General features: G+C 41.8%; 2 protein-coding genes across 5 annotated transcripts in view; one reads left to right on the top strand and one right to left on the bottom strand.

Annotated features, from left to right (window-relative positions):
* SRP72 (signal recognition particle 72) overlaps window positions 1-21,984 on the bottom strand; it is a 32,805-nt gene extending 10,821 nt beyond the window's left edge. For 2 of the 4 annotated variants that reach the window (XR_014812573.1, XM_084972330.1), the window contains exons 1-15: window positions 21,848-21,984; window positions 19,946-20,066; window positions 17,348-17,471; window positions 15,633-15,776; window positions 15,442-15,553; window positions 13,040-13,071; window positions 11,390-11,514; window positions 11,239-11,296; window positions 9,152-9,283; window positions 8,198-8,326; window positions 6,884-6,956; window positions 4,503-4,567; window positions 1,851-1,946; window positions 484-587; window positions 267-344 (exon numbers count right to left, since the gene is read on the bottom strand). Coding sequence is in view for 1 of the 4 variants with exons in the window: in XM_084972330.1 (XP_084828456.1) it covers window positions 267-344; window positions 484-587; window positions 1,851-1,946; window positions 4,503-4,567; window positions 6,884-6,956; window positions 8,198-8,326; window positions 9,152-9,283; window positions 11,239-11,296; window positions 11,390-11,514; window positions 13,040-13,071; window positions 15,442-15,553; window positions 15,633-15,776; window positions 17,348-17,471; window positions 19,946-20,066; window positions 21,848-21,959 (1,505 nt within the window). In the remaining 3 variants the exon portion in view is untranslated. Of the gene's footprint in view, window positions 1-266; window positions 345-483; window positions 588-1,850; window positions 3,246-4,302; window positions 4,568-6,883; window positions 6,957-8,197; window positions 8,327-9,151; window positions 9,284-11,238; window positions 11,297-11,389; window positions 11,515-13,039; window positions 13,072-15,441; window positions 15,554-15,632; window positions 15,777-17,347; window positions 17,472-19,945; window positions 20,067-21,847 lie in introns of those variants that run through there. The other 2 variants (XR_014812574.1, XR_014812575.1) reach the window with 2 other exon arrangements.
* PPAT (phosphoribosyl pyrophosphate amidotransferase) overlaps window positions 21,440-25,007 on the top strand; it is a 77,630-nt gene continuing 74,062 nt past the window's right edge. The window contains exon 1 of the mRNA XM_084972332.1: window positions 21,440-21,631. The gene's annotated coding sequence lies outside the window, so the exon portion shown is untranslated. The remainder of the gene's footprint in view (window positions 21,632-25,007) is intronic.

Below are 25,007 nucleotides of genomic sequence, written 5' to 3'. Positions count from 1 at the left end.
TCAATCAGAAAGACATTTCAGAGTCACGTATATGCTTTTTCTTCTTCTTTGCTGCTCTACTTGAGCCTGCAGAGAAACTGCATTTGGCTGACTTTGATTTTGCCTGTTTCAAGCCATGCTCCAAACTGGACCTTCCACTGTATTTTTTGGTCAACATAGTCTTTACTATTTAGGAGGGATTTGTTTGTTGAAATTCACAGCAAAAGCCCTGGTCAAAGACATGCAAGGGAAGACAGATCCAGTATCTGGAACGATCAAAAGGATACGCTTTTGCTTTCTCAGGATCTACGAGGGAGTAAGCAGAAATAAGCTGTGCCAGGGTGTGAATATCTTTTGGATTTTGTCTAAAAGAAATGGAGAAGTTATTAAACAGTTTATGAAACTGGAGAAAGTAACATAAAAAAGCAAAAGAACTCCCTTCTATCCAACAGGAGCAAGAAAACCTGGATTTCCACCCCTTCCCTCCCCTACTGCAGAGCTTACTTCCACAGCTGTTCTAGGTCACTAACTGCCTCCTTCTTCCGCCCATATTTGAGTTTGAAGTTTGCAGCTTCTCTTATCAAGGACAAATGAGCAGGAGACTTGGGCTATAGGTTCAATAAAAAGAGGGAAAAAAGTTTTAAGCTAAAAACCTAGCAGATCAGTGAAGTTAGATTCATTAGATCTTTAAAATGGATCTATCCATCAGGTTTCTCATCCTAGGTTGAACTCATGAAACAACACACACATTCACACACGTACACAGGGGAAGGATAGGGAAATCAGTACAAGTGAAGACCAGTTTATGAATGTGGAGTACAACTCTTCTCTCTCCAGATTGTCCTGTCCACAACCAGAAATATTCTCAAATAATCAAATATTAAATTATGTCACCATAGCTCTCAGACATTAATTGAACACACTACCTCCCAGACACTGATACTCCTTCCTTGCTCAGAGCGCTGTGTAGATGTCACCTGCCTGTGTGTTTATCTATAAGTTGGATAATACCTTGTAGAGCTCATAGAGGAAAAAATGAAGATGCTCTTAATCAAATGAAGACAAAATATACATTTATGCCATGTACTATTCTAGCAATGACCCATTCATGGGTTCTCTAGCCAGAAAGATGAGCTTTCTTATATGCAATCATGCACACTCTTCTCATTTCTCAAGATTACACACACAAACACACATACACACATATAGGAAGGAGCTTCAGAAAACATAACTGAGCTTTTTTTCTCTCTTACTTCTTCTAATAACTTTATTTGGATTTGGTATACTTAAAAACTAAATGATAGTCTAATAGCATTCCATCTTTTTTTCCTTTTCTTAAGTGATTTTTATTTTCTTCCATTATAGCTGGTTTATTTTCTACTGTACACTAAGGTGACCCAGTCACACATATATGTATACATTCTTTTTTCTCACATTATCATGCTCCATCATAAGTCACCATTCCTCTCTCTCTCTCTTTTTTTTTTTTTGGTCTTTATGCCTTTTTTCTAGGGCCGCTCCTGCAGCATATGGAGGTTCCCAGGCCAAGGGTCTAATCGGAGCTGAAGCCGCCGGCCTACGCCAGAGCCACAGCAACTCGGTATCCGAGCCGCATCTGTGATCTACACCACAGCTCACGGCAACATCAGATCCTTAACCCACTGAGCAAGGCCAGGGATCGAACCTGCAACCTCATGGTTCCTAGTCAGATTCGTTAACCACTGAGACATGACAGGAACTCCAAGTGACCATTCCATTTCTTAAACAGTGAGTTAAAATGTTTTAATTTTCCTTAATTTTGAGTTCACTACTGCAGCTTTTCATTCTTATGCAAAGACATGCCCTAATAGCATTTTCCTCCATTTACTTACCTGATGGCTTTGATACCACTGGATAGCTTGTGTGAAGACCTCGATGGCACTGTCAATGTCTTCCTCATGGCTATACATGGTCACTAATGCAGACACCTGCCCAGCCAACAGGATAAATCAGTGAACAGAATAAACCTTTTGAAAACGAAAAACACTGAAGAAAGGAGTTCCTGTCGTGGCGCAGTGGAAACGAATCTGACTAGGAACCATGAGGTTGTGGGTTCAATTCCTGGCCTCGTTCAGCGGGTTAAGGATCTGGTGTTGTTATGAGTTGTGGTGTAGGTTGCAGATGTAGGTCAGATCCTGCATTGCTGTGGCTGTGATGTAGGATGGCAGCTATAGCTGCAATTGACACCTAGCCTGGGAACCTCCATATGCTGCAGGTGTGGCCCTAAAAAGACAAAAACAAAAACAAAACACTAAAGAAACAGCAAATAAAGATAGCCAGGCTCTCTGCTAGTACATACATACTAGAGATGGGAGTTCCCTGATGGCCTGGCAGTTAAGGATCCAGCATTGTCACTGCTGTGGCGTGAGTTCAATCCCTGGCTTGCGTATGGCCAAAACAAAAAAAAAAAATTGCTAGAGCATAACTAGAAATACCATGAACCACAAGAATGTTTACCTGTACAAAGTACCATTCCTCCGAAGCAGTGCCAGTTCACAAGTGTTTTGTCACCAATCCACAAGGTAAGCACAGAAGTTGATAATAATTATGCATTTAGAAAGTTAGTTTAGGAATTCCCGTTGTGGCTCAGAGGGTTATAAACCCAGCTAGTACCCATGAGGATGCTGGCTGGATCCCTGGCGTCGATCAATGGGTTAAGGATCTGGTGTTGCCATGAGCTGGTGTAGGTCACAGACATGGCTTGGATCCCTTGTTGCTGTGGCTGTGGTGTAGGTTGGCAGATACAGCTCTGAATCGACCCCTAGCCTGGGAACTTGAATATGCCAAGGGTGTGGCCCTAAAAAAAAGTTAGTTTATGTAATAAGATACTGGTGAAATATCAAGGCGTGATCAGTGAGGTACACACACCAGCAAGGCTAAACTCTTATGCTGAGTCACATGTAGCTCCAGCTATATAAACCCAGTGAAAGCTCACCTAGTGTTTGGAGAGACGGCAAGGAGCCCCATGTGGCTGGAGTGGAGTGAGGGGGGAGATAAAAAAAGGCAACAGAAAAAAAGGTGGATCAATGGAAAAAAACGTAAAAATTAATAAGCCTCAGACAGACTAATTAGGAGAAAAAAAAAAAGACGAAAAATAACTAGTAACAGGGACAAAATGTCCTACAGATATTAAAAGGATAAAAAGAACATGTAGAGTTCCCATCGTGGTGCAGCAGGAACGAATCTGACTAGGAACCATGAGGTTGTGGGTTTAATCCCTGGCCTCGCTCAGTGGGTTAAGGATCCGGCATTGCCGTGAGCTGTGACGTAGGTCACAGACGCGGCTTGGATCTGGTGTTGCTGTGGCTCTGACACAGGCTGGCAGCTACAACTCCAATTCGACCCTTAGCCTAGGAACCTCCATATGCCGCAGGAGCAGTCCTAAAAAGCAGAAAAAAAAAAAAAAGTAATCAATTTTATGTCAATAAATTCGACAACCTAAATAAAACATTATTTTCAGCCATATATTATATTTGATTTTAACAAAGTAATCATAGTTTGGTCTTTAAAATACGATTCTTCAGGTGTTCCCTTGTGGTTCAGTGCATTAAGGATCTCTGGTGTTGTCACTGCAGCAGCCTGGCTTCCTGCTATGCCACAGGTTTGATCCCTGGCTGGGAACTTCCATATGCCACAGGTGCGGCCAAAAACAAATTAAATAAATAAATGATTCTTCAAAGGAGAAAACACACACTACCGTAACACTATTATGCCTTCGCCAAGCGCCAACTGTAAATAAGCCACGTTAGAGAACAAGAGTCCCTATTACTACAGTATTAAATGCATATACCACCCTAGAAAACTAGACTTTCCTTCATAATACGTGTTCACAGCTATATTAGTGATCTCAACTTGTGATACTTGAATAATCAGCAAACTAAAAGCTAAATCAGAGAACTGAATTCCTAAATTGATTTAACTCAAAGAAATCATACTGAAGACATTATAAGATAAAATAATTAAGGCTAAGAAATTAAAGATTGGCTTTCAGTGCCTAATCAGTGCCTGACACATTTGACTAAATAATAAACCAATGCAAAACAGGGCATACAATGAAATTAAATTTACACAAGAACTATTGTTACTATTTTCTTTCTTTTTCTTTTTATAGCCACACTTGAGGCATATGGAAGTTCCTGAGCCAGAGGTCAAATTGGAGCCACAGCTGAGGCCTATGCCAGCAACATCAGATACAAGGTACATCTTTGACCTACATCGCAGCTTGTGGCAACGCCAGATGCTTAACCCACTGAGCAAGGCCAGGGATTGAATCCATATCCTCACAGAGACAATGTCGGGTACTTAACCCGTTGAGCCACAACAGAAACTCCTGTTGGTATTTAGGGGCCACAACTACTCAAACATTAGGAATATATAAAGAAATAAGCAGAAATTAAATTGAAAACAAAGAAATATCAAACATATCAATGGACTATGAATTTCATTACTTTTTCAATTAATAATATTTTAGTTATAATACTCACCATGCCTGGTTTATGCTTTAACTCTTCTATGCTTCTCAATATTAGACATGCTTTTGAAATATTACCTTAAGAGATTAAAAATAAAATTAGCACCATTGAAAAAATTGTCTTATGGGAGGAAAAAGATAAGAAATTTAAGAATACTATTTTGTGACATCTTTAAATATTCAAGCTTTGGGAGTTCCCGTCGTGGCGCAGTGGTTAACGAATCCGACTAGGAACCATGAGGTTGCGGGTTCGGTCCCTGCCCTTGCTCAGTGGGTTAACGATCCGGCGTTGCCGTGAGCTGTGGTGTAGGTTGCAGACGCGGCTCGGATCCCGCGTTGCTGTGGCTCTGGCGTAGGCCGGTGGCTACAGCTCCGATTCAACCCCTAGCCTGGGAACCTCCATATGCCGCGGGAGCGGCCCAAGAAATAGCAACAATGACAACAACAACAAAGACAAAAAAGACAAAAAGACAAAAAAAAAAATAATAATAAAATAAATAAATATTCAAGCTTTGGATCCTGGGAATGACGTACCCTATTTACTCGATTTACAAATAAAGGAAATTGAGTTCTAAAGAAATAATATACCTTGCTTACGTTCAAAAAGGTAATGGCAGAGCTGCTAGCAAAAAAGAAGTCTCCCACCCCATCTGGTGAGTCCCAATTCTCCTTTTTCAGACTGTTAACTTAAAGGCAGGACTCCTTTCCCTGAAGGCCTTGACATGTTACTGTGAGTGGAATGGAAAATTCCCTACGGTGTAAAATCCTGATTTTCCACTCACTGCAAACTTCAATAACAAAAAAATCCTCCACTGTCTTTAAAGACAAAACAAACAGGAGTTCCCATTGTGGCGCAGTGGTTAACTAGGAACGATGAGGTTGCAGGTTTGATCCCTGGCCTTGCTCAGTGGGTTAAGGATCCGACGTTGCCGTGAGCAATGGTGTAGGTTACAGACATGGCTCAGATCTGGAGTTGCTGTGGCTGTGGCTGTGGCTGGTGGCTACAGCTCTGATTCGACCCCTAGCCTGGGAACCTCCATATGCTGCAGGAGCGGCCCTAGAAGTGGCCAAAAAACAAAACAAAATGAAACAAAACAAACAAAAACCCCAGCAGACTTACTCTCAGCGATTTTAGTATGATAAATAATCCTCACAAAAATAAACTGAAAACCAGATGAGACAAGATAAAGAGGAAAGCCAAGAAAAAGAAGAGAGGTGGAAAAAAGAAAAAGAAACAAAGGAGGAAGGTAAGAAATGTGAGAAGAGGGTAGCTGGTCTCAACCTCATTTTTATTACACCACCACTAAGGAGCCTTTTAAAGACATTTTTCCCCTCTACCCATGAAATTTTCACTTTAGCATCATAGTATCTAAGACTTTTTCAACCCTCTGCTCTGATCAAGCCACTTTGGTCCCCACTGAGACAACGTGGTCTGCAGCAGGGCTGTCTGACACAACTTTCGGTGATGGTCACTGTACCACCCACTAAACCACAGTGGCTGAAGATTCTGAAATGCAGCCAGCATGACTGAGGAACTGAAGTTTATTTTACTTATTTATTTTCCTTTCTTTTTAGGGCCATGCCCGCAGCATATGGAGGTTCCCAGGCTAGGGGCTGAACTGGAGCTGCAGCTGCCGGCCTATACCACAGCCACAGCAATTCGGGATCTGAGCCGCACCTGCGACCTACACTGCAGCTCCCGGCAGTGCCGGATCCTTAACCTACCAAGCAAGGCCAAGAATCGAACCTGCATCCTCATGGATATCAGTCAGGTTCTTAACCCACTGAGCCACAACGGGAACTCCAGGAATTGAATTTTAATTTGAACTTAAAATACCTACATATGGAGAGTGGTTACTAAATATGGACAACACAGCTCTCAAGGTACTTGGGGTCGGTTCAAAATCATAAACTAAAATCACTAGCAGTTTTCTGTAAGATTCAAAAACATCAATTCTCATTAAATTTGTCTCTTCTCTACCAAAGACATGTTATAAAGTATAAATGAAGAATAAAGGACTAAGAAATGTTGAAAACTAGGATGCAATGTAAAACCTTATTTCATGCAAATACTACCAAGTGACAGATATAATAAAGATTTCTACACAACATACCCAGGAAATCTATGTAGAGAACGGGAGACTTCTTTGCTTCTACAGACGCCAAGGCAGAGACTGAGAAACATTCTAACAACTTAGGGATAACCCAAGAAAAGGCCTACTAACCCACTACTAAGTCTGCTCACACAACCTAGCTTTATGTTTGAAACAGCAGTAATTATGCTTCACTATGCAAAACTTTTAAAAATAACATAGTGCACAACTACTTCAGAATCATTCCAACAATACGTTTCCATTAAAACAATTTTACTCATGATGAGATAATCATGAATACCTTGGGAAATTTTCAGCTGTGCCATGGTCAGCTTAATTTCAGCAGCATTTTCTGGATGCTGATCTGAAAATTCCTAAAATTTTTTTAGTTGGGAGGGAAAAAAACACATTTAATTTACACAACTAAGTGCACAAATTCTAATTACTTATTTTAGTCTCATTAAAATTTAAATCAGTTTTGAAATGTTAAACCACTTGAAGTTCTGTTGTGGCTCAGCAGGTTAAGAACCCGACTAGTATCCATGAGGATGCAGATTTGATCCTTGGCCTCACTCAGTGGGTGAAGGATCCAGCATTGCTGCAAGCTGCAGTGCAGGTCACAGATGTGGCTCAGATCCGGCACGGCTGTGACCATGGCTGTGGCTTACAGCTCTGATTCAACCCTTAGCCTGGGAACTTTCATGTGCCATGGATGCAGTCATAAAAAAAGTTAAACTTCTGATTTCAGCTCAAAATTTTAACTTTGGAGTTCCCGTCGTGGCTCAGTGGTTAACGAATCCAACTAGGATCCATGAGGACACAGGCTCCATCCCTGGCCTTGCTCAGTGGGTTATAGATCTGGTGTTGCCGTGAGCTGTGGTGTAGGTTGCAGATGTGGCTCAGATCCTGCATTGCTGTGGCTCTGGTGCAGGCTGGCGGCTACAGCTCCAATAGACCCCCAGCCTGGGAACCTCCATATGCTGTGGGTGTGGCTCTAGAAAAAACAAAGAGAGAAAAAAAAAAAATTTAACTTTGGCAAAAAAATTTTGAGACTCCTTTGCTTTACAAAATAAGTGCAATGTCAAACTTCTAGAAGTCACCAGTAGAGTAATAATAAAGATTACTACATAGTTTTTTGTTTTTTAATAGAGATACTCAATTAAATGCTAACTCCTTACTAAGAGTCCTTGCTAGGTAACTCTGCCCCTCAGGATGGGCCTAATTTGACATGGTACAACTTTCCCATGTAGTCTAACCAAGTCAGTCTCTAAATGCTTGAGGTTTTAGATTGGGACTTACTAGAAGATACATTATTGAGAAAGATGTGATGCATATTCTGGAATTTTCCATCTAAAACAAACCCTTAACTCATGTTAAATTGATCTCCAAATGAAAATCATTCTTCAAGGTTTATTGCAAATATTTACTAATGCAAATTCATAAAAACAAAGGTTGCACCCCAAGAATTAACTAAAGTGACACTCTGGGATAATACAGTAGTATATTATTACCTATTAGTCTCCCATGAAAGTTATAAGCTTGTAAACTCATGATGAAACTGAGACACGGCTGCAACTAACTGATATCTCAATAAAAATTCAAGTAATTTCTTTACCTGAAGAAGTTCTATTGCTTTTGTGTGCTGCTTTTCACGGCAGAGCTGGGCAGCTTGGATTAACACAGGAAGAAGATGCTGAGGACTCTGGGACTGTAAACTGGTAGATATTTTTCTGCATTGTTCTGCCTAAAAGACAGTAGTATTACTCCCCCACCACACACACACACAAAATAAGCTGGTTAATGAAAACAAACATTAAAGGAATGACCAAAAAGAAAGGAAGGATGGGGGAGTAGAAGGAAATTGACTGAAACAAAATAGTAAGTAAGACCTGCCTAGGGTGAGTTTTTTTTTTTTCCCCATAAAAAAAAGATTTCCATTTACTGAATTTAAGCTATGAGTTCTAAAAGCATTTAGGGAAGGACAATTCCTAAATATTTATCTGGATGCTTAAACTCCAGAAATCTGTTAAAAAAAAAAAAAAAAATCAAGTCTCAGACTTTGCTTCAAAACAACAAAATGTATAGGTATTTCCTACTGAAGTATTTAAGAATAACTTGACTCAGTTCTAAACAATAAAAACATTGCTGCCTCTCAGTCCCCCATGGCAAACCTCTGTTCGAGAAGAGTCTGAAATCACAATTAGTTTATGCATGTTACTTAGAATCGACCTCCTTACCATTTATAATTTGATGCAATTATGCCCAAACAAAAATGAGAAACAGAACTTAAATGTACAATCATCATGACTGTAGTTTGTCTATTTCAGAGAGATGCAAAATAATGAGGAAATTATCTGTGAATAGTGTTTTCTTCATCTTAAAAGCCTCTAATTGCACACCTTTACAAAGAATTGGGCAAATTACTTATTTAACAAATAAAATCTATGGTACATAACATTCTAAAGAATACATGGATTTAAGACAAAATATAAAAAAACATAAATAGACCGGACTGATACACCCCTTATGCCACATACTCCACAGCCAAGGGGGCAGAGCTGTTACCCACCTGGTTTGTGTACATAGCAAGTAGAGCTTTGTTAAATTCTATAGCTTGCAGCTGTTTCTTGGAAAGCTTAAACTCTACTCCTTCTGCATTGGTTAATTTCACCTTCTTCTTGGAGTCAAAGACATTTTGGTCCTGACAAAGAAAAGTTCATCCACAATTAAGAGCATTCTTAGACTTCAACTCTTTTAAGAGTCTTCAACTCTTCTTGGACTTCCATCCCAAGGCCTTATTCCTCTTTCATTTATTTATTTTATATTAACACAACAAGAGAGCTTAGAAGATAATAAATACTCCTGCCTGGTTGGGGTGGCTGTGCTCCGAAGATGCATATAAATTTGGCTCGGGTTCTTGGTTTTCTCATTTTTGTTTTTCTATCCGTGCCTGAGGCATGTGGAAGTTCACAGGCCAGGGATCAAACCCACACCACAGCAGTGATTTAAGCTGCCACAATGACAACGCTGGATCCTCAACCTACTACACCACACAGAAGTCTGGGTTTCCTCTCTCTCCATTATTAATCGTCTGTTTTTAGCTTTTTGAAGAAAAGTACACAGAGATTGCATAGTGGAATCTTACAGTGGAAATCAGGACTACAAAGATACCTAAATTTGTAATTTCTACAAACTATCTTCAGAATTTAGACGACAAATGAGGATGGTAACTCATTATTCTCTGGCTCATTATCAGATATAAGCAAATGGAGTGGAATAAGAATGGAAAACAATGATGTCACACTGCACTATGAGAAGGACACACTGGGCGTCTGAGCATCTACTCTATGCACAGTACTCCACCTTTGTCAAATGCATGTTTACTTTCTTTTTTTTTTGTTGTTGTTGTTGTTGTTGCTATTTCTTGGGCCGCTCCCGCGGCATATGGAGGTTCCCAGGCTAGGGGTTGAATCGGAGCTGTAGCCACCGGCCTACGCCAGAGCCACAGCAACGCGGGATCCGAGCCGCGTCTGCAACCTACACCACAGCTCACAGCAACGCCGGATCCTTAACCCACTGAGAGAGGCCAGGGATCGAACCCGCAACCTCATGGTTCCTAGTCGGATTCGTTAACCACTGCGCCACGACAGGAACTCCTGCATGTTTACTTTCAAATAAATAAATATGCTTTTTAAACCAGGACTTCTACTAGTTTAAAGACTAAAAGGAGACAAAGAAGAAATCTAAAATACATTCCACTCTTTCTGAGTGTGAAGCTCCACACCAATGTGACATTATTTTAAATGTACAGAAAGAAACTGGCTTTCATATAAATCAATCCTCAAGAAATAAATTACTAGTTGGTACTCCTATGTCACTATTTAATACTTCAATTCACGATGCATCTCACTGCCAAGCTTCTCTTGAACTTGGCTACCACAGCACTTTTTAAAAATCTTGATTTTTCAAAGCAGAGGGTCAAGCTGTGCTCACAACTGTGGCTCAGATTCAATCCCCGGCCCAGGAACTTCCTTCCACATGCCATGGATGCAGCCTAAATAGGTAATCAATAAATTTTGATTCTTAAGGCCCCCTCATAGCTTGATACCAATCTAACCTATTTTTTTAACTAGCCAGCATGTATGTGACTTCTTATTTCTATTCTCTTCTCCCCACAAGTCAAACGCTCTGCCCTACGTTCACCAGCTTAGGCCGTTGCTTAACCTTCAAGCCACATCCCTCCTTCCAGGCTCTGCTCAAATTACCACCCAGAGCTCTTGTCTTTTACCAACTACTGCAGTTACAAAGTACATGACAAGAAATTTAAATGTGCACATTTTTCCAACACTAGGAATGAGATTTTTAAAACTATGCAATGATTAAGACTGCACTTCATATTTCAGTGGGAACTTCAATAAATTTTTTGAAATGGAAAAGGGTAAGATGTTAAAGTTCAGAGCCTATAACTGCATTCAAGTAATATTTTATCACTTGAATACACCTTGCAGAATCATCATCATGAGAGTTAAATAACAGTTGCAATTGTGATTTTGCTGCAAGTGGACTCTGTCATGGAAAAACTTATGCCAGAACAGGCTGGAGTAATATGCTTTCAGGGTCAAATGTAAATGTGGGAAAGCCATGGATATTCCATACCTTATTAATGGTAATGATGTTATTTGCAATCACAGCTAGCAATGCCACATCCGTTGGTCTGTAAACAAAAAGCAACAGTCAAAAAAGAGCAAATCTTTAAAAAGAAACCTCATCCCCTATAAAAGACACTTCATTTTAAAAACTCACTCACTTTAGTTTGATTATCTGATTGTAAAGCTGCAGTGCCTCCTCTGTACGACCCTGAAGCTGCAGGATATAGGCCATCTGCCCATGAATGATGGCTAGTTCTGCTTGTGGGTCCTCCTCAGCACCATCCTAAGCACAAGAAATGTTTTTCCTATAAATTCTCCAAATTGATCCACATATTTACCTTGTGTTCCAAACATTCAAATGATATACAATTCTGAAGAGGCCATATCATTTTCAGGAATTTTCTTATAGAGTCTGTTTGTTAGAATTTAGGAACTGCCACCAAAAGAGGAAACCTTAAGTAAGAATGGCAAAAAGATTCTGGAAGAACATGGCAACAAGCTCAGGAATGCCATTCATTGAGCATTTTTATTCTCTAAAACCTAGGAATGAAAAAAAAATGTAAAAACCAGCCTTCAAGTTTAACTTCTATAACAATATTCCTAAATTCTGGAAATAATTTTCTCATAGAAAAACACTTTCAAAATGCTTCACTCTTAATTCTAAAACAATTCTAATCCAAAGATTACAAAATTCAAACTAGTAATTATCATTGTACAAAGAACTTGCAGAGCTGAAATTAATTTGTAATTAAAAGTAGCAGCCCTCTTAACTGACACTCCAGATTCATCTATATTTCCACTCCTTTGAAGAGGCTGACTGGTGCCCATGCACAGTGAATCTCAAGGCCACGAGGCTGCTCTTTCGTGCCACACAGGGCATTCCTACTCTCATCCAGTAAGCAGCTGATCGGGAGGCACAGGTGCGTGTTTCCAATCCCACTATGCCAAGTGTGTTGGATAAAAAAAAAAGGTTAAAACTCAAATATTAGAATAAGACAAGAACTATGAGTGAGAAAAGACACTTGTTTGAATGAAAACTATGTTGAATGCTCAGAAATATTTAATAAAGGTGAGTTCCTAAAGAAAATTACTATCTAATTAGGTATGAGCCAGAAAGTGGTAAGAGATTAGTGAAAAAAGGACTCTGTAATGAACCAACTCACAATTATCTTTAAGACATTATTACACTTAAAAAAACCCCACAAAACTGGAGAACATGACTGTTGTAGTTTGTACAGATTATGTAAGAAACACACCTGGGATTCCTATGAATAAGCCCTACTCAAAGACCTGAGCCCTACACCTAAAACAGAATGAATGTATATTAATATGAAATTCAATGAAATGCACAGGGCATACAAGAGCTTTGTATGGTAATTTCTCACTCTAAGAGATTGCAGCAAATAAACTGCTCAAGAAGGTTTTTTCAATTTCTATTTAACAACATCTCAAAAAGTCAATAAACAGGGAGTTCCCGTCCTGGCCCAGCAGAAATGAATCTGACTAGCATCCATGAAGACACAGGTTCCATCCCTAGCCTCGCTCAGTGGGTTAAGGATCCAGTGTTGCTGTGAGCTGTGGTCTAGGTCATGGATGCAGCCTGGATCCCTCGTTGCTGTGGCTGTGGCTTAGGCCAATGGCTGCAGTTCCAATTTTGACCCCTAGCGTGGGAACTTCCATATGCCCCAACTGTGGCCCTAAAAAGACACACACACACACACACATAAAAAGTCAGTAACAGTACAAAGAGTCTCCTACAAAATATTAGCCAGAAGCGTAAAATCTGGGTTTAAGAGAGGAACACTTACAGAGTCTTCTGAAAATGAACGGCGGCAAAGATCTGCAGGGAAAAATGGTTTTAAAATTAACATTGTTGGGTAACTTGTTTCTTTTATGTTCCAAAGAGCAAGAACTAAATTCTTAAGCAGAAGATTTAAGCTTATCTTAATAACAAGCAAACTTGGGATGTATCACTAGCATCAACTATATTACATAAATATCAATCTCTGATTACTCTAGCTCTTTGACATGTTCTTTCATTTGTAATCTCTACGTTAAAATTTTTTTAAAGGAAAATTCAAAATATTTAAAGGTAACAAATGTTGACTGCAAAAAATCAATTATAGGAAAGTATAAAAAATAAAGACAATAGTCCTCCCACTCAGAGATAACCACTTTGGCATTTCAGTTATTTTTTTCTTTAATGTTAATGCTCAGATAATTTTAAAAAGAAAGTGGAATATTCTATATACTATTTTGAAATCCCTTTCTCCCCATTTAACATACTGTGGACATCTTTATACTACAACACATATAAATTATTTTTAACATGATTATTGTTCATGACTGTATGGTAATCTGTGGTTTTAACACAACTTAGCTAGTTCTTTAAAAAGATAGAAACTCATGTCTCTAAATTTTTGTTCTTATGAACATCCCTTCAACCCATATAGATATATATAATTATTTCCTTAACTCCATTAATGAACTTCTTAGATCAAAGGGTATGCCAACTTCGGCTACACAGCACCAAACTGCCCACTGCAAAGCCTATACTACTTTTACATCCAAATCTGCAACAAAGGGGGATGTCCTTCTCCCACACTGTTAATACTGGGTGTGGAGCTCCTGTCGTGGCTCAGCAGGAACAAACCTGACTAGGATTCATGAGGACGTGCGTTGGTGGTCCCTGACTTCACTCAGTGGGTTAAGGATACAGCACTGCCCTGAGCTGTGGTGTAGGCTGCAGACAAGGCTCAGGCCTGGTGTTGCTATGGTGAAGGCCAACAGGCTACAGCTCCCACTCAACCCCTAGCCTGGGAATTTCCATGTGCCATGGGTGTGGCCCAAAAAAGACCAAATTAAAAAAAAAGAAATTTTACTGTGTATGATCCAGGAATTATAATTCTTTTGTTTTTTTTGTCTTTTTGCCTTTTCTTGAGCCTCTCTTGCAGCATATGGAGGTTCCCAGGCTAGGGGTCTAATCGGAGCTGTAGCCGCCAGCCTATGCCAGAGCCACAGCAATGCAGGATCCGAGCCGAGTCTGCAACCCACACCACAGCTCACGGCAATGCCAGATCCTTAATCCACTGAGCAAGGCCAGGGATCGAACCCGCAACCTCATGGTTCCTAGTCGGATTCATTATTCACTGCGCCACGATGGGAACTCCAGGAATTATAATTCTTTTTTTTTTTTAATTCATTTCTCGTTTCTTTTTTATTTATTTATTTATTTTTGGTCTTTTTGCCACTTCTTGGGCCGCTCCCACGGCATATGGAGGTTTCCAGGCTAGGGGTCGAATCGGAGCTGTAGCTGCCAGCCTGCACCAGAGCCACAGCAACACAGGATCCGAGCCGCGTCTGCAACCTACACCACAGCTCATGGCAACGCCGGATCATTAACCCACTGAGCAAGGGCAGGGATCGAACCCGCAACCTCATGGTTCCTAGTCGGATTCGTTAACCACTGAGCCACGACAGGAACTCCCAGGAATTATAATTCTTAAACACATTTTTCTTTTCATGATGCTCTAACCTCTGCTTTTGTCTTAACAATCAGTATTTAAAAATAAAACAGACCCTATTCCACCTTTATTTCCTTCCCCTCATTCACTGCGGCCCCTATATCATCAAGCTTCCAAGAAAAATGTATGCAGACAAAGTATAAACGTTTCCGGAGTTGAAACCAGACATAAGTTCGCTAATAAATTATTTTCTTTTTCTCTTAATTAAGAGCCTCAAAGCATGTAAATTCTGTATATGGAAACATACTAAATGGAGCTGAAACATGCTTGAATAGTGTTATGAATATATAAACGTATGTGCACGTGTGCATACACATGGGCACACCATACTGTCACTACACTTGTACATCTGTTTAATACCAATAAGTGATAATATTTACCAAATGCTCATTAACTCACTGAATTTAAATTTAACATTCATACTAACTTGTTCAAAAACCTATTCTTCAAAATTTAATCTTAAGGTTTGTTGCAGTTAAAATGAACATGTAGACTGGTTTAGGGCTAAGACAGCAACAGTGGAGACACAGTCAAGAACCCAAGAGAAAGGCTGGATGGACCTGCTGTACCTAGCATCTAGCACTGCATCAATTTCCATTTAAACCTGCCAAAGCCAAATGCAATTTTTGGAAATACTTCACAAGGTTATATGCACATTACATTTACACAGAATTTTAACTTCCAACCTTCAGCCTTTTGCAGGATTTTCATTGCCTGGTTGAGCTGGCCTTGTCCTATCAGTGCACATGCAGTGTTGTAGCACAGTTCGTGTGTGCCTTCTTGGAGACCCAAGTTCTCCTGCCACAGAGCAAAATCCCAGTTAAACATGGGACAGGAATATTATTTCACGGCTGTGTGGGCATATGGGGATACTCACTGGAACCACTTTTTCCCAGTTGCTTTGAGCTGCAACAACTGCTGAAAGATTTGTTTTTCTCTCCTCATCATAATCATCCTGGGAGTTTCGGACAAGATCTCTATACACAGCCAGACATTCATCATAGCGTTCTAACCGGTATAACTGAAGAGAGAGGTAGCAAGTGAAAAATGAGAGAAGACAAAACCTTTTTGAAACTGCTACAGAGGAAAATGAATTCAGCATAACATGGGCAATCAACTGGTTTGCCTTTACAGTTTTTCAATTAGTTCTGTATGCCATTAGTACTTCCAGAAAAAGTACTGATAATCAATTTAATTTAATCACAAACAGACCTGCCATGTCTACTCTACTGCATAGTGGTGGCATGACTTGTTAGAAAGCTGCTGTACTGACTGCCATCTTGAGGTCAGGTGGCTCAGGGGTGTGGAAGACCATTCTGTAGAAATCAACCCCGTTACCTAAATCTGACTTACAACGAAAAAAAATTTCCACAAGATTCCTAAGTCCCAGTAAATGGGAACAAAATTAGATGTTAACAAAAAGACTTAACATTTGCTAGGAGTTCATTACACTTAATCCTCATTCCTCTTTCCCAGAAAACAACTATTGGAGAGGGTAGTATCAGGTATGCATAACCCAATTCTTGCTTATTTCATTCCAAGTGTTCAGAGGGCAGTAAGAAGTGCCGCTCTGGGTCAACCAGGCTACTGTGTATGCAAAGACAAGTGCCCTTTGCCAACCTCAAAATGCTGGAATTTACCCTAGGCGAACCCAGCTTACACGAAAAGTTGTTTTTTTGCCTTTTCTAGGGCCGCTCCCGCGGCATATGGAGGTTCCCAGGCTAGGGGTCCAATTGGAGCTGTAGAGCCGCTGGCCTATGCCAGAGCCACAGCAACGCAGGATCCGAGCCGCATTTGTGACCTACACCACAGCCCACGGCAAAGCCGGATACTTAACCCACTGAGCAAGGCCAGGGACCGAACCAGCAACCTCATGGTTCCTAGTAGGATTCATTAACCACTGCACCACGACGCGAACTCTAAAATGTTCTTTATAGGCCTACAATCCATGACCTTGCCCAAATCTTTCTTTGTTAAACTCACACTACCTTTCGGAAACAATACAGTCAATACAACATTATTTGCCCTGAACTGACATTTTAAAAAATTTTAAGAGGGTTTTGCTTATTCTAACATAACATTTCTGTCCTTTCAAATATAATGTAAAATAGCCCTATTTTACATTAGGCTTAATTGTGCATCTCAAACCTCTTTTAGAATAATACATTTCCAAGGATTTCATGAACTATCTGAATTCACCTAAATTCTTATTCACCATACTTTTACTTTCAACTTAGAATAAAATACCAGTTAAAAACTAAAATACTATTTCAAAACTGTGTAAGTATATAAGCTGACTGGCCTTCATCTTTTCAACTAAAAAGTCCAAATTTCATAGTCAGTTGAAATTTGGACTTTTCAGTTTTTCCAGTTACTCTGGGGAAGTCAGTCATCTGTCCAGAGAACACTAGATACGCAACTGTTCATATGAAGATCAGGAAGGGGGAGTATGTTCAAACCTCAAGACCCAGGCTGGTGGCCAGTTTCACAGAGCCTCAGGATGGGCTGGGGTTGCTCATCCCTGCTCCTTGTTATAGGCAGAGGCACACTCACTCAGGATGACTTCAGCAAGGACTTTAAAGCATTAATTACCACTTGTCCATAAAGCTCCTTTAGTTTGTCTGTTTGCTGGTTGGCACTTTCTATTGTCTTCAAGGCATTCTCAATTCTGTTCAGCCTGTACTCACAGTAGGCCTTCTCAAAGGAAAGAGAGTTACTGAAAAAGAAAAAAACAGTATCTGATTATTAGCTAAAGCTGCAGAGTACCCACTATATGCCAGACACTGCTCTAAGCACACGTGATACAGATTAAGTTATTTAATCCCCATTATAAGATGACAAAGGTTAGTGACTTGTCAGAAAATCAGACAGCTCATAAGTGGCAGAAAATATTACAGCCATTTCCCTAGGGTCTCTTGCTTTCATGGATAGTAGAATTATTGGCCTTTTGAAATAAATACATAAATACATAAGAATGAAGTCAGGAGTTCTCGCTGTGGCACTCTGAGTTGAGGATCTGGCATTGTCTCTGCACTGGCTCAGGTTCCATCCCCAGCCCTGCATAGTGGGTTAAGGATTCTGTGTTGCCCCAGCTTGATTCCTGGCTTGGGAAACTCATTTAGGTCAACAGCTGTGCCAGGAAAAAAAAAAAGGAAGAAATCATGAATCAGCTAAAAACTGTTTTAGATACAAAGACAATCTGAACATTGTTTTAAATCAAGTTTCTAAAATCTATTAATCAAATAACAAGCCATATAATGCTGCTTTTAACTTGCTGAAGAAGCAATTAATTAGCAAAAAAATAGTAACTAGCTATGTTACTACAACATGGTACTTGTAACCAAACAACTGGTAAACACACAACTAACCAAAAAACTACTTACATAGACTAAAAAATTTATTTAATGTCACATATAAAAATCATCTTCAAGTTTCAACCATACTCAATGAGGAAAAATAATTATCAAGCAAATGGCAATATCCTTTATTTACTACACTAAGAAAAAATTATCTGAAAATTTCTCTATCTCACAAAATGGCCAAAATGCAAAACAATGAATTTTAGCATAAACGTGTTTATTAGTAGAAAGCGGTGTCCCCTTTATTACTCTTTTACTTTTAATACAGCTTAAAAATCTGGGTTTTTTTTTTTGTTTTCTTGTGGGGCGGGGAGCGGTGTTTGGCTGCACCCATGGCATGCAGAAGTTCCTCGGCCAGGGATCAAACCTGGGCCACAGCAGTGACAACACCGGATCTTTAACCTGCTGAGCCACAGGGAACTCCTAAAAATTTGTTTTTATTCTGTACTACATGCAGTTGCCCCAAATAAAAAAAACAAAAAGGCATACATTGAAAGGTTTTACTCCTGCTGTTATTCAAATTTACTATGTTCCCTTCACGTCCTACAAGTGACTATTCTAAGTTATGGTTTCCTGGTGTTTGTCTTTGCAAATACAAAAAATACACAGAAATTCTTAGACTGTCCTTTTATTACACAAAAGAAAGCATACAATATACTGTTTTAACTTTATAAACATTAAAGAATAAATATGCTGCAAATTTCATTTCAATATACATTTCTTTTGGGGTTTAGGATGAAATGTAAAGAAAAATAAAATTACAGTAACAATTCAGAATATAAGTTCACATTTCATGAAATGATAAATGAAATAAATGAAAAAGATTAACAACAAAAAACTGCTCTATATTCTAAAGACTGCTAAAGAACTCTGACACTCAAAGATCTTGGCCTGAAATTACACTTGCCTAAATAATTCTCAAAGGAGGCAGGCACAAGAGGTCACCTGAGACTGCCATGCCATCCCAGAGGTCCTGCCCGCTCTGCCTTTTTTTTATATTCTTTTTAGGGCCGCACATGCAGCATATGAAAGTTCCCAGGCTGGGGGTCAAATCGGAGACGCAGGGCTAGCATATGCCACAGCCATAGCAACACAGGTTCCAAGTCAAATTAGCTTACAGCCACAAAGGATCCTTAACCCACTGAGCAAGGCCAGGGATCAAACCTGCATCCTCAAGGACATAGTTGGGCTCTTATCCTGTTGAGCCACAATGGGAACTCCCTACTTTTTATTATTATTTTTTTTAATTTTTTGTCTTTTTGCTATTTCTTGGGCCGCTCCCACGGCATATGGAGGTTCCCAGGCTAGGGGTCGAAGCAGAGCTGTAGCCACCGGCCTACGCCAGAGCCACAGCAATGCGGGATCCGAGCCGCGTCTGCAACCTACACCACAGCTCACGGCAACGCCGGATCGTTAACCCACTGAGCAAGGGCAGGGACCGAACCCGCAACCTCATGGTTCCTAGTCGGATTCGTTAACCACTGCGCCACGACGGGAACTCCTCCCTACTTTTTTTTAAATTAAACTTCTATTGAGGTGTGCTCCCTGTGTCCTCCAAGGAGTCTTACTGCTCTGGTTTCTGTTTCACACTCCTCCAGTTTCCCTTCTCCTTAGTGGGTGAAAGGGAAGACAAGTGTAAAGAAACAGCTCCTTAAGGCAGAAAAGAACAGTTAGTACTGCTCCTTCCAGCATCAGAAACACTACTGAAAGTAAAAGGAAGGAAAAAAGTAGGAAAAAAAAAAAAAAATCACTGAATAGCGGGGGTTGGGGGGGACATGGCAATGGTTACAGCTGTGGTAAACGTGCACAAACAATGAATTAAATCACTTACTTGGCTAATACTTTGGTGTGAGTATTGATGACATTCAAGGCTTCCTTGAAACTCCCATTCTGGATAAGGCACACCACTTTACAGTGTAGGGCAGTGACATCATCCTTGTGGATCTGCAGTACTAGAGAGCAATTGTAGGACAGCAACTTTTAAATCCATCTCATTTCTACACTTCCTGCCTCAGGAAGCTATAGTTCTAATTGCATTGCAGCAGAAATGATTAGTCAAAACCCTTTTAAAATATTTATTTATTAGTGGCACCCATGGCATATGGAAGTTCCCAGGCCAAAGAAAGCAGTGACCTGAGCCACTGCAGAGACAACATTTGATCCTTAACCCATAGGGCCACAGTGGGAACTCTGCTGATCTTTATTTTTAACTTAAGAAGTGACAATAAGGGGAGTTAAGTTAGACTTTCAGTGAGATATCTTCCTAAGATGTATGTACTAAAAAAGCAAAGTGAAATAAAGAAGCAAGAATGGGAGTTCCCATCATGGCTCAGCGGAAACGAATCCAACTAGGAACCATGAGGTTGCAGGTTCAATCCCTGGCCTCAATCAGTGGGTTAAGGATCCGGCGTTGCTGTGAGCTGTGGTGTAGGATGGTAGCAACAAGCTCTGATTCGACCCCGAGCCTGGGAACCTCCATATCCTAAGAAGACAAAAGGCAAAGTAACTAAATAAATAAACGTCCAATAAAAAAAGAGAAGAAGCAAGAATGAAGCTGTTTACTATAGCTTTTTCATCTTGGGACACACGCTACATCATACATATTTCATTACTTCACAGCAAAAGAAAAAAGTTCACATAGAACTTGGAAGCAAATGTCAGCTTTGAGTACAGGGTTGTCACTAATGCCTTGAGGTCCTGGACAAGTCATTTGACTGCCAAATCTCAATTTTCTTTTCTTTTTTGTCTTTCTGCCTTTTCTTGAGCTGCTCCCAAGGCATATGGAGGTTCCCAGGCTAGGCGTCTAATCGGAGCTGTAGCCACGTGCCTATGCCAGAGCCACAGCAACGCTGGGATCCGAGCCGCGTCTGCGACCCACACCACAGCTCACGGCCACGCCAGATCCTTAACCCACTGTTAAAGGATGAACAGTAAAGGCTGTTGAAAATTCACACTTGTATGTTACAGAAATACCTCGTATGTTATTTCTGTAACTACATTTCCAAACCTAACAAATACAGGGAATATCTTCAGGTAAAAATTTACCTCGACAGAGCTTAAAAAGCATGGCCGTATTACACTTGGATGACGAAGGATAAAATATGGGCTGAACGTCATATCGGAGGAGCTGACTCGAAATGATCAGATAAACTTTGCTTTGCAAGGTTATTTCAAACGTCACTGCTTTTACACACTCTTTTTCTGGTGTGGGGCGGGCCTGTCTGCGGACGTCGGATCCAGCCCGAGCCTCTACCCCGAGTGGGTGCGGCTTCCACCTCGTCAGTGCTAGCTTCCCAATGACGTGTCCTAGGCGCTGCCTCCCCGCGCTGCGCCCCAAGAGAACAGGCCCCTCAGCGATACTGTCTCATCACCCCGCTAAAAGGCGGGCGAAAAGGACGCGATGGGAATGGAGCATTTGCAAGACTGGACGTGCAAACAGTGCAGTGTAATAAAAACACCTTGGAGGGGACTCCGGCAGCTGCAGTCCCTTCAGAGATGCCCTGGCCTCGCGCAGAAGGTAGAGGGAAGCAAACGTGGCCTGAAGCCGCCACGGACCCAGGGCCGGCCAGGACGCGGAGGGGCTGCGTCCCGCGTCCGCTGGGCGCTCCAGCCGCGGCGGCGGTGGGCTCTCCCCTCCCCGGGTCTGCCGGGAGGTGGTCACGCGCCCCCGAAGGAGGCCGCATCCTCCCGGCGGGCCGGCTCCCCCGGCCCCGGCGCCCACGCGGGCACTTACTCTTATTGACGGTTTTGAGAGCGCGCGTAAAGTCGCCGTTCTGGCCGTAACGGTTCACTTCGCTCCAGAGTGCAGGCACCGACACCCCCCCACCGCCGCCACCGCTCGCCATCTTGGCGGGGACGCGGGCGACCTCTGACCCGGAAGAGGATGCGGAGGGTCCGCGCGAAGCGGAAGCCGGGGCCACGGAGCGCGGGGCTCGGGGGTCGGAGGCACCCAGAACCGTGAGGCGGTGTCGGCTCCGCCGGCGTGGTTCGTAGAGCTAGGAGTGCACGTAGACAGAGCCGATGCGCCGTACTTGGAGCGGGTTGGAGGAACAACCCCTGAAGCCCGGGGCGGGGGGGCTGGTAGCGGGGCGGCGGCGGCGCAACGTGCGTTTCCGGGGTGGTGGCGGCGCAGCGTGCCTGCAGAGGCGGAGCTGGGCAGCAGTCCCCGGAGCCTAGGGGAGGCCTGTGTGGTGGGGAAGCACTGCTTGGAAGCCGTGGGAGGCCTCGCTAGGGGAGGGCAGGGCCGAGTCGGCTTCCTGCTGCCTAGAACTGCCCCGAGGAATCACCGTCCGAAGGGGGTCTGGGCAGGGGATTCGGAAAACCTGGGGCTGGTTCTGGGTAATCCAGGCGGAGAAGCGAACGTGAGGAAAGGCACAGAAAAAGCAAAGACTCTCCAGGCGCCAAGCATGTTTGGTGAATCCCCCTCGGCTGCCAGGTCGGGAGCAGTGGGCACTAAGGCCCGAAGGGTAATGAGTTTGGAGCGAGAATACCCAGGTACCATTCCTGGCTCTGCGACCCCCCAGATGTCTGACGGAGCGGGATGTCAGAGTCCCAGTTTTCGCCACCATAAAGTATGGGTGACGTATCAGGGTTGTAGGATAAATGATACCTACGCATCCGGGCACAATAAGCGCTGGAGTGACACAGGAATGTAGGGGTTAGGATGTGTTTGAGGGTCAGGACCGAGTACCTAAAGGAGTGTGCTCCTCCGGAGAATGACAGGCTCTTCCATTGAACGCCTCCTCTGCAGACCCATTTTTGGCACCATCTTACCGCTTCCTGCCACTCCCCGCCTCTTTCCCAGCAGCCTAGCTAATGCCTTTTCTATATCGCTGTGTCCTTCTGGTTCCAGAGAACAAGTTAGCACTCTGATTGCGCAGCAGGTCCCCCATGACACCCTCTTGGAGCTCTCTACCCTGAGCACTGCTCGTTTAAGGTCCGTCTCTCCACAGGGACTACAATTCCTAGTGGCCCTAGGATTTAGCACGTTTCCTGGCCTATAGTTGGAACGCTACTTTTTAACTGAATGGACTTTTACTTATTTCTCCCCTACTCTTTGCGTTCTTTGTGAGCAGAAACGATGTCCAGCTCCTGGTTATGTCCCATGGCGCCTGGCACATTCCATCTGTGGTCCCTATGTGCAGTGGAGAAACGGCACTAATGGTCCAGTGAACTCTGCCTCAGGAGGGTACGATCTCTTGTGAGTTAGTACAAATCACCAGGAGAGCTGTGGACTTCTGCTGCCTGCATAACTGTCACACGTTTCAAGCCATTTATATCTGACTTTCAGATGGATGCAGAGAGCTCTAGATGATATTTGGTGTACCCGAAACTTTGTGGGAATTTTTGGGAAGATTTTGTAGCTTTCATCCAATTCTCCAAAGAAATTTATATCATCTCTCCCCCTGCCCACCTCCACCCCAAAAGTTAAGAATCACTGTCTTAGTAGTGCCTTTTCAGAAGGCTGACTTTATGTAAGGATTCACAATTTGCATTTCTGTAGACTATATACTTTGTAGCTTCTAGAAAGTTCCTTAGAATTCCTCTGCTGTGGATTCATATGGTTCTCTTTCTTTTTTCATTTGTAATGGTGTTTGTGCAAACAGGACATAAATGTATGAATTTAATCTGCATTTTTTGGGGGTGGCTTTTTAGGTCTGTACCCACAGCTTATGGAAGTTCCCTGGCTCAAGGTCAAATCAGTGCTATGGTTGCCGGCCTACACCACAGCTCACAGCAATGCCAGATCCTTAACCCACTGAGCAAGGCCAGGGATCAAACCCTCATCCTCATGAACACTAGTTGGGTTCATTACTACTGAGGCATGGGAACTCCTTAATCTGCCATTTTTTTTTTATTACTCAAATGAATTTATCACATCTGTAGTTGTATAATGATCATAACAATTCAGTTTCACAGGATTTCCATCCCATAACCCAAGCACATCCCCCCAGCCCCCAAACTGTCTCCTCTGGAGACCATAAGTTTATCAATGTCTGTAAGTCTGCATCTGTTCTGCAAAGAAGTTCAGTCTGTCCTTTTTTCAGATTCCACATGTCAGTGAAAGCATTTGATGTTGGTGTCTCACCCGTCTGAATGACTTAGCATGATAATTTCTAGGTCCATCCATGTTGCTAAAAATGCCAGTATTTTGTTCCTTTTAGTGGCTGAGTAATATTCCATCGTGTATATGGACCACATCTTCTTGATCCACTCCTCTGCTGATGGACATTTAGGTTGTTTCCATGTCTTGGCTATTGCAGAGAGTGCTGCAGTGAACATTGGAGTACATGTATCTTTTCGAGTCGTGGTTTTCTCTGTATAGATGCCCAGGAGTGGGATTGCTGGATCAAATGGTAGTTCTATTTCTAGTTTTCTGAGGCATCTCCATACTGTTTTCCACAGTGGTTGTACCAATTTACAATCCCACCAACAGTGTAATAGGGTTCCGTTTTCTCCACACTCTCTCCAGCACTTCTTGTTTGTAGACTTTTGGATGATGGCCATTCTGGCTGGTGTAAGGTGGTACCTCATTGTGGTTTTGATTTGCATTTCTCTAATAGTGATGTTGAATATCTTTTCATGTGTTTTTTGGCCATCTGTATGTCTTCTTTGGAGAAGTGTCTGTTTAGATCTCTGCCCGTTTTTTGATGGGGTTATTTGTTTTTTTGGTATGGAGCTGCAGAAGGTGTTTATAAATTTTAGAGATTAATCTCTTGTCAGTTGATTCACTTGCAAAGATTTTCTCCCATTCTGTGGATTGTCTTTTCGTTTTGTTTAGGGTTTCCTTTGCTGTGTAGAAACTTTTAAGTTTAATGAAGTCCCGTTTGTTTATTTTTGTTTTTATTGTCAATACTCTAAAAGGTGTATCTGAGAAGATGTTGATGTCAGAG

The sequence above is a fragment of the Sus scrofa genome, chromosome 8 (assembly GCF_054392235.1).
Source record: "Sus scrofa isolate SSC_HxYL_T2T_F1_AM1 chromosome 8, Sscrofa_HxYL_maternal_Yorkshire_Landrace_v2.0, whole genome shotgun sequence".
In the NCBI taxonomy this organism is placed as follows: Eukaryota; Metazoa; Chordata; class Mammalia; order Artiodactyla; family Suidae; genus Sus; species Sus scrofa.
Note: the sequence above shows the minus strand (reverse complement) of the source record. Positions and strands in the feature narration are given on the sequence as shown.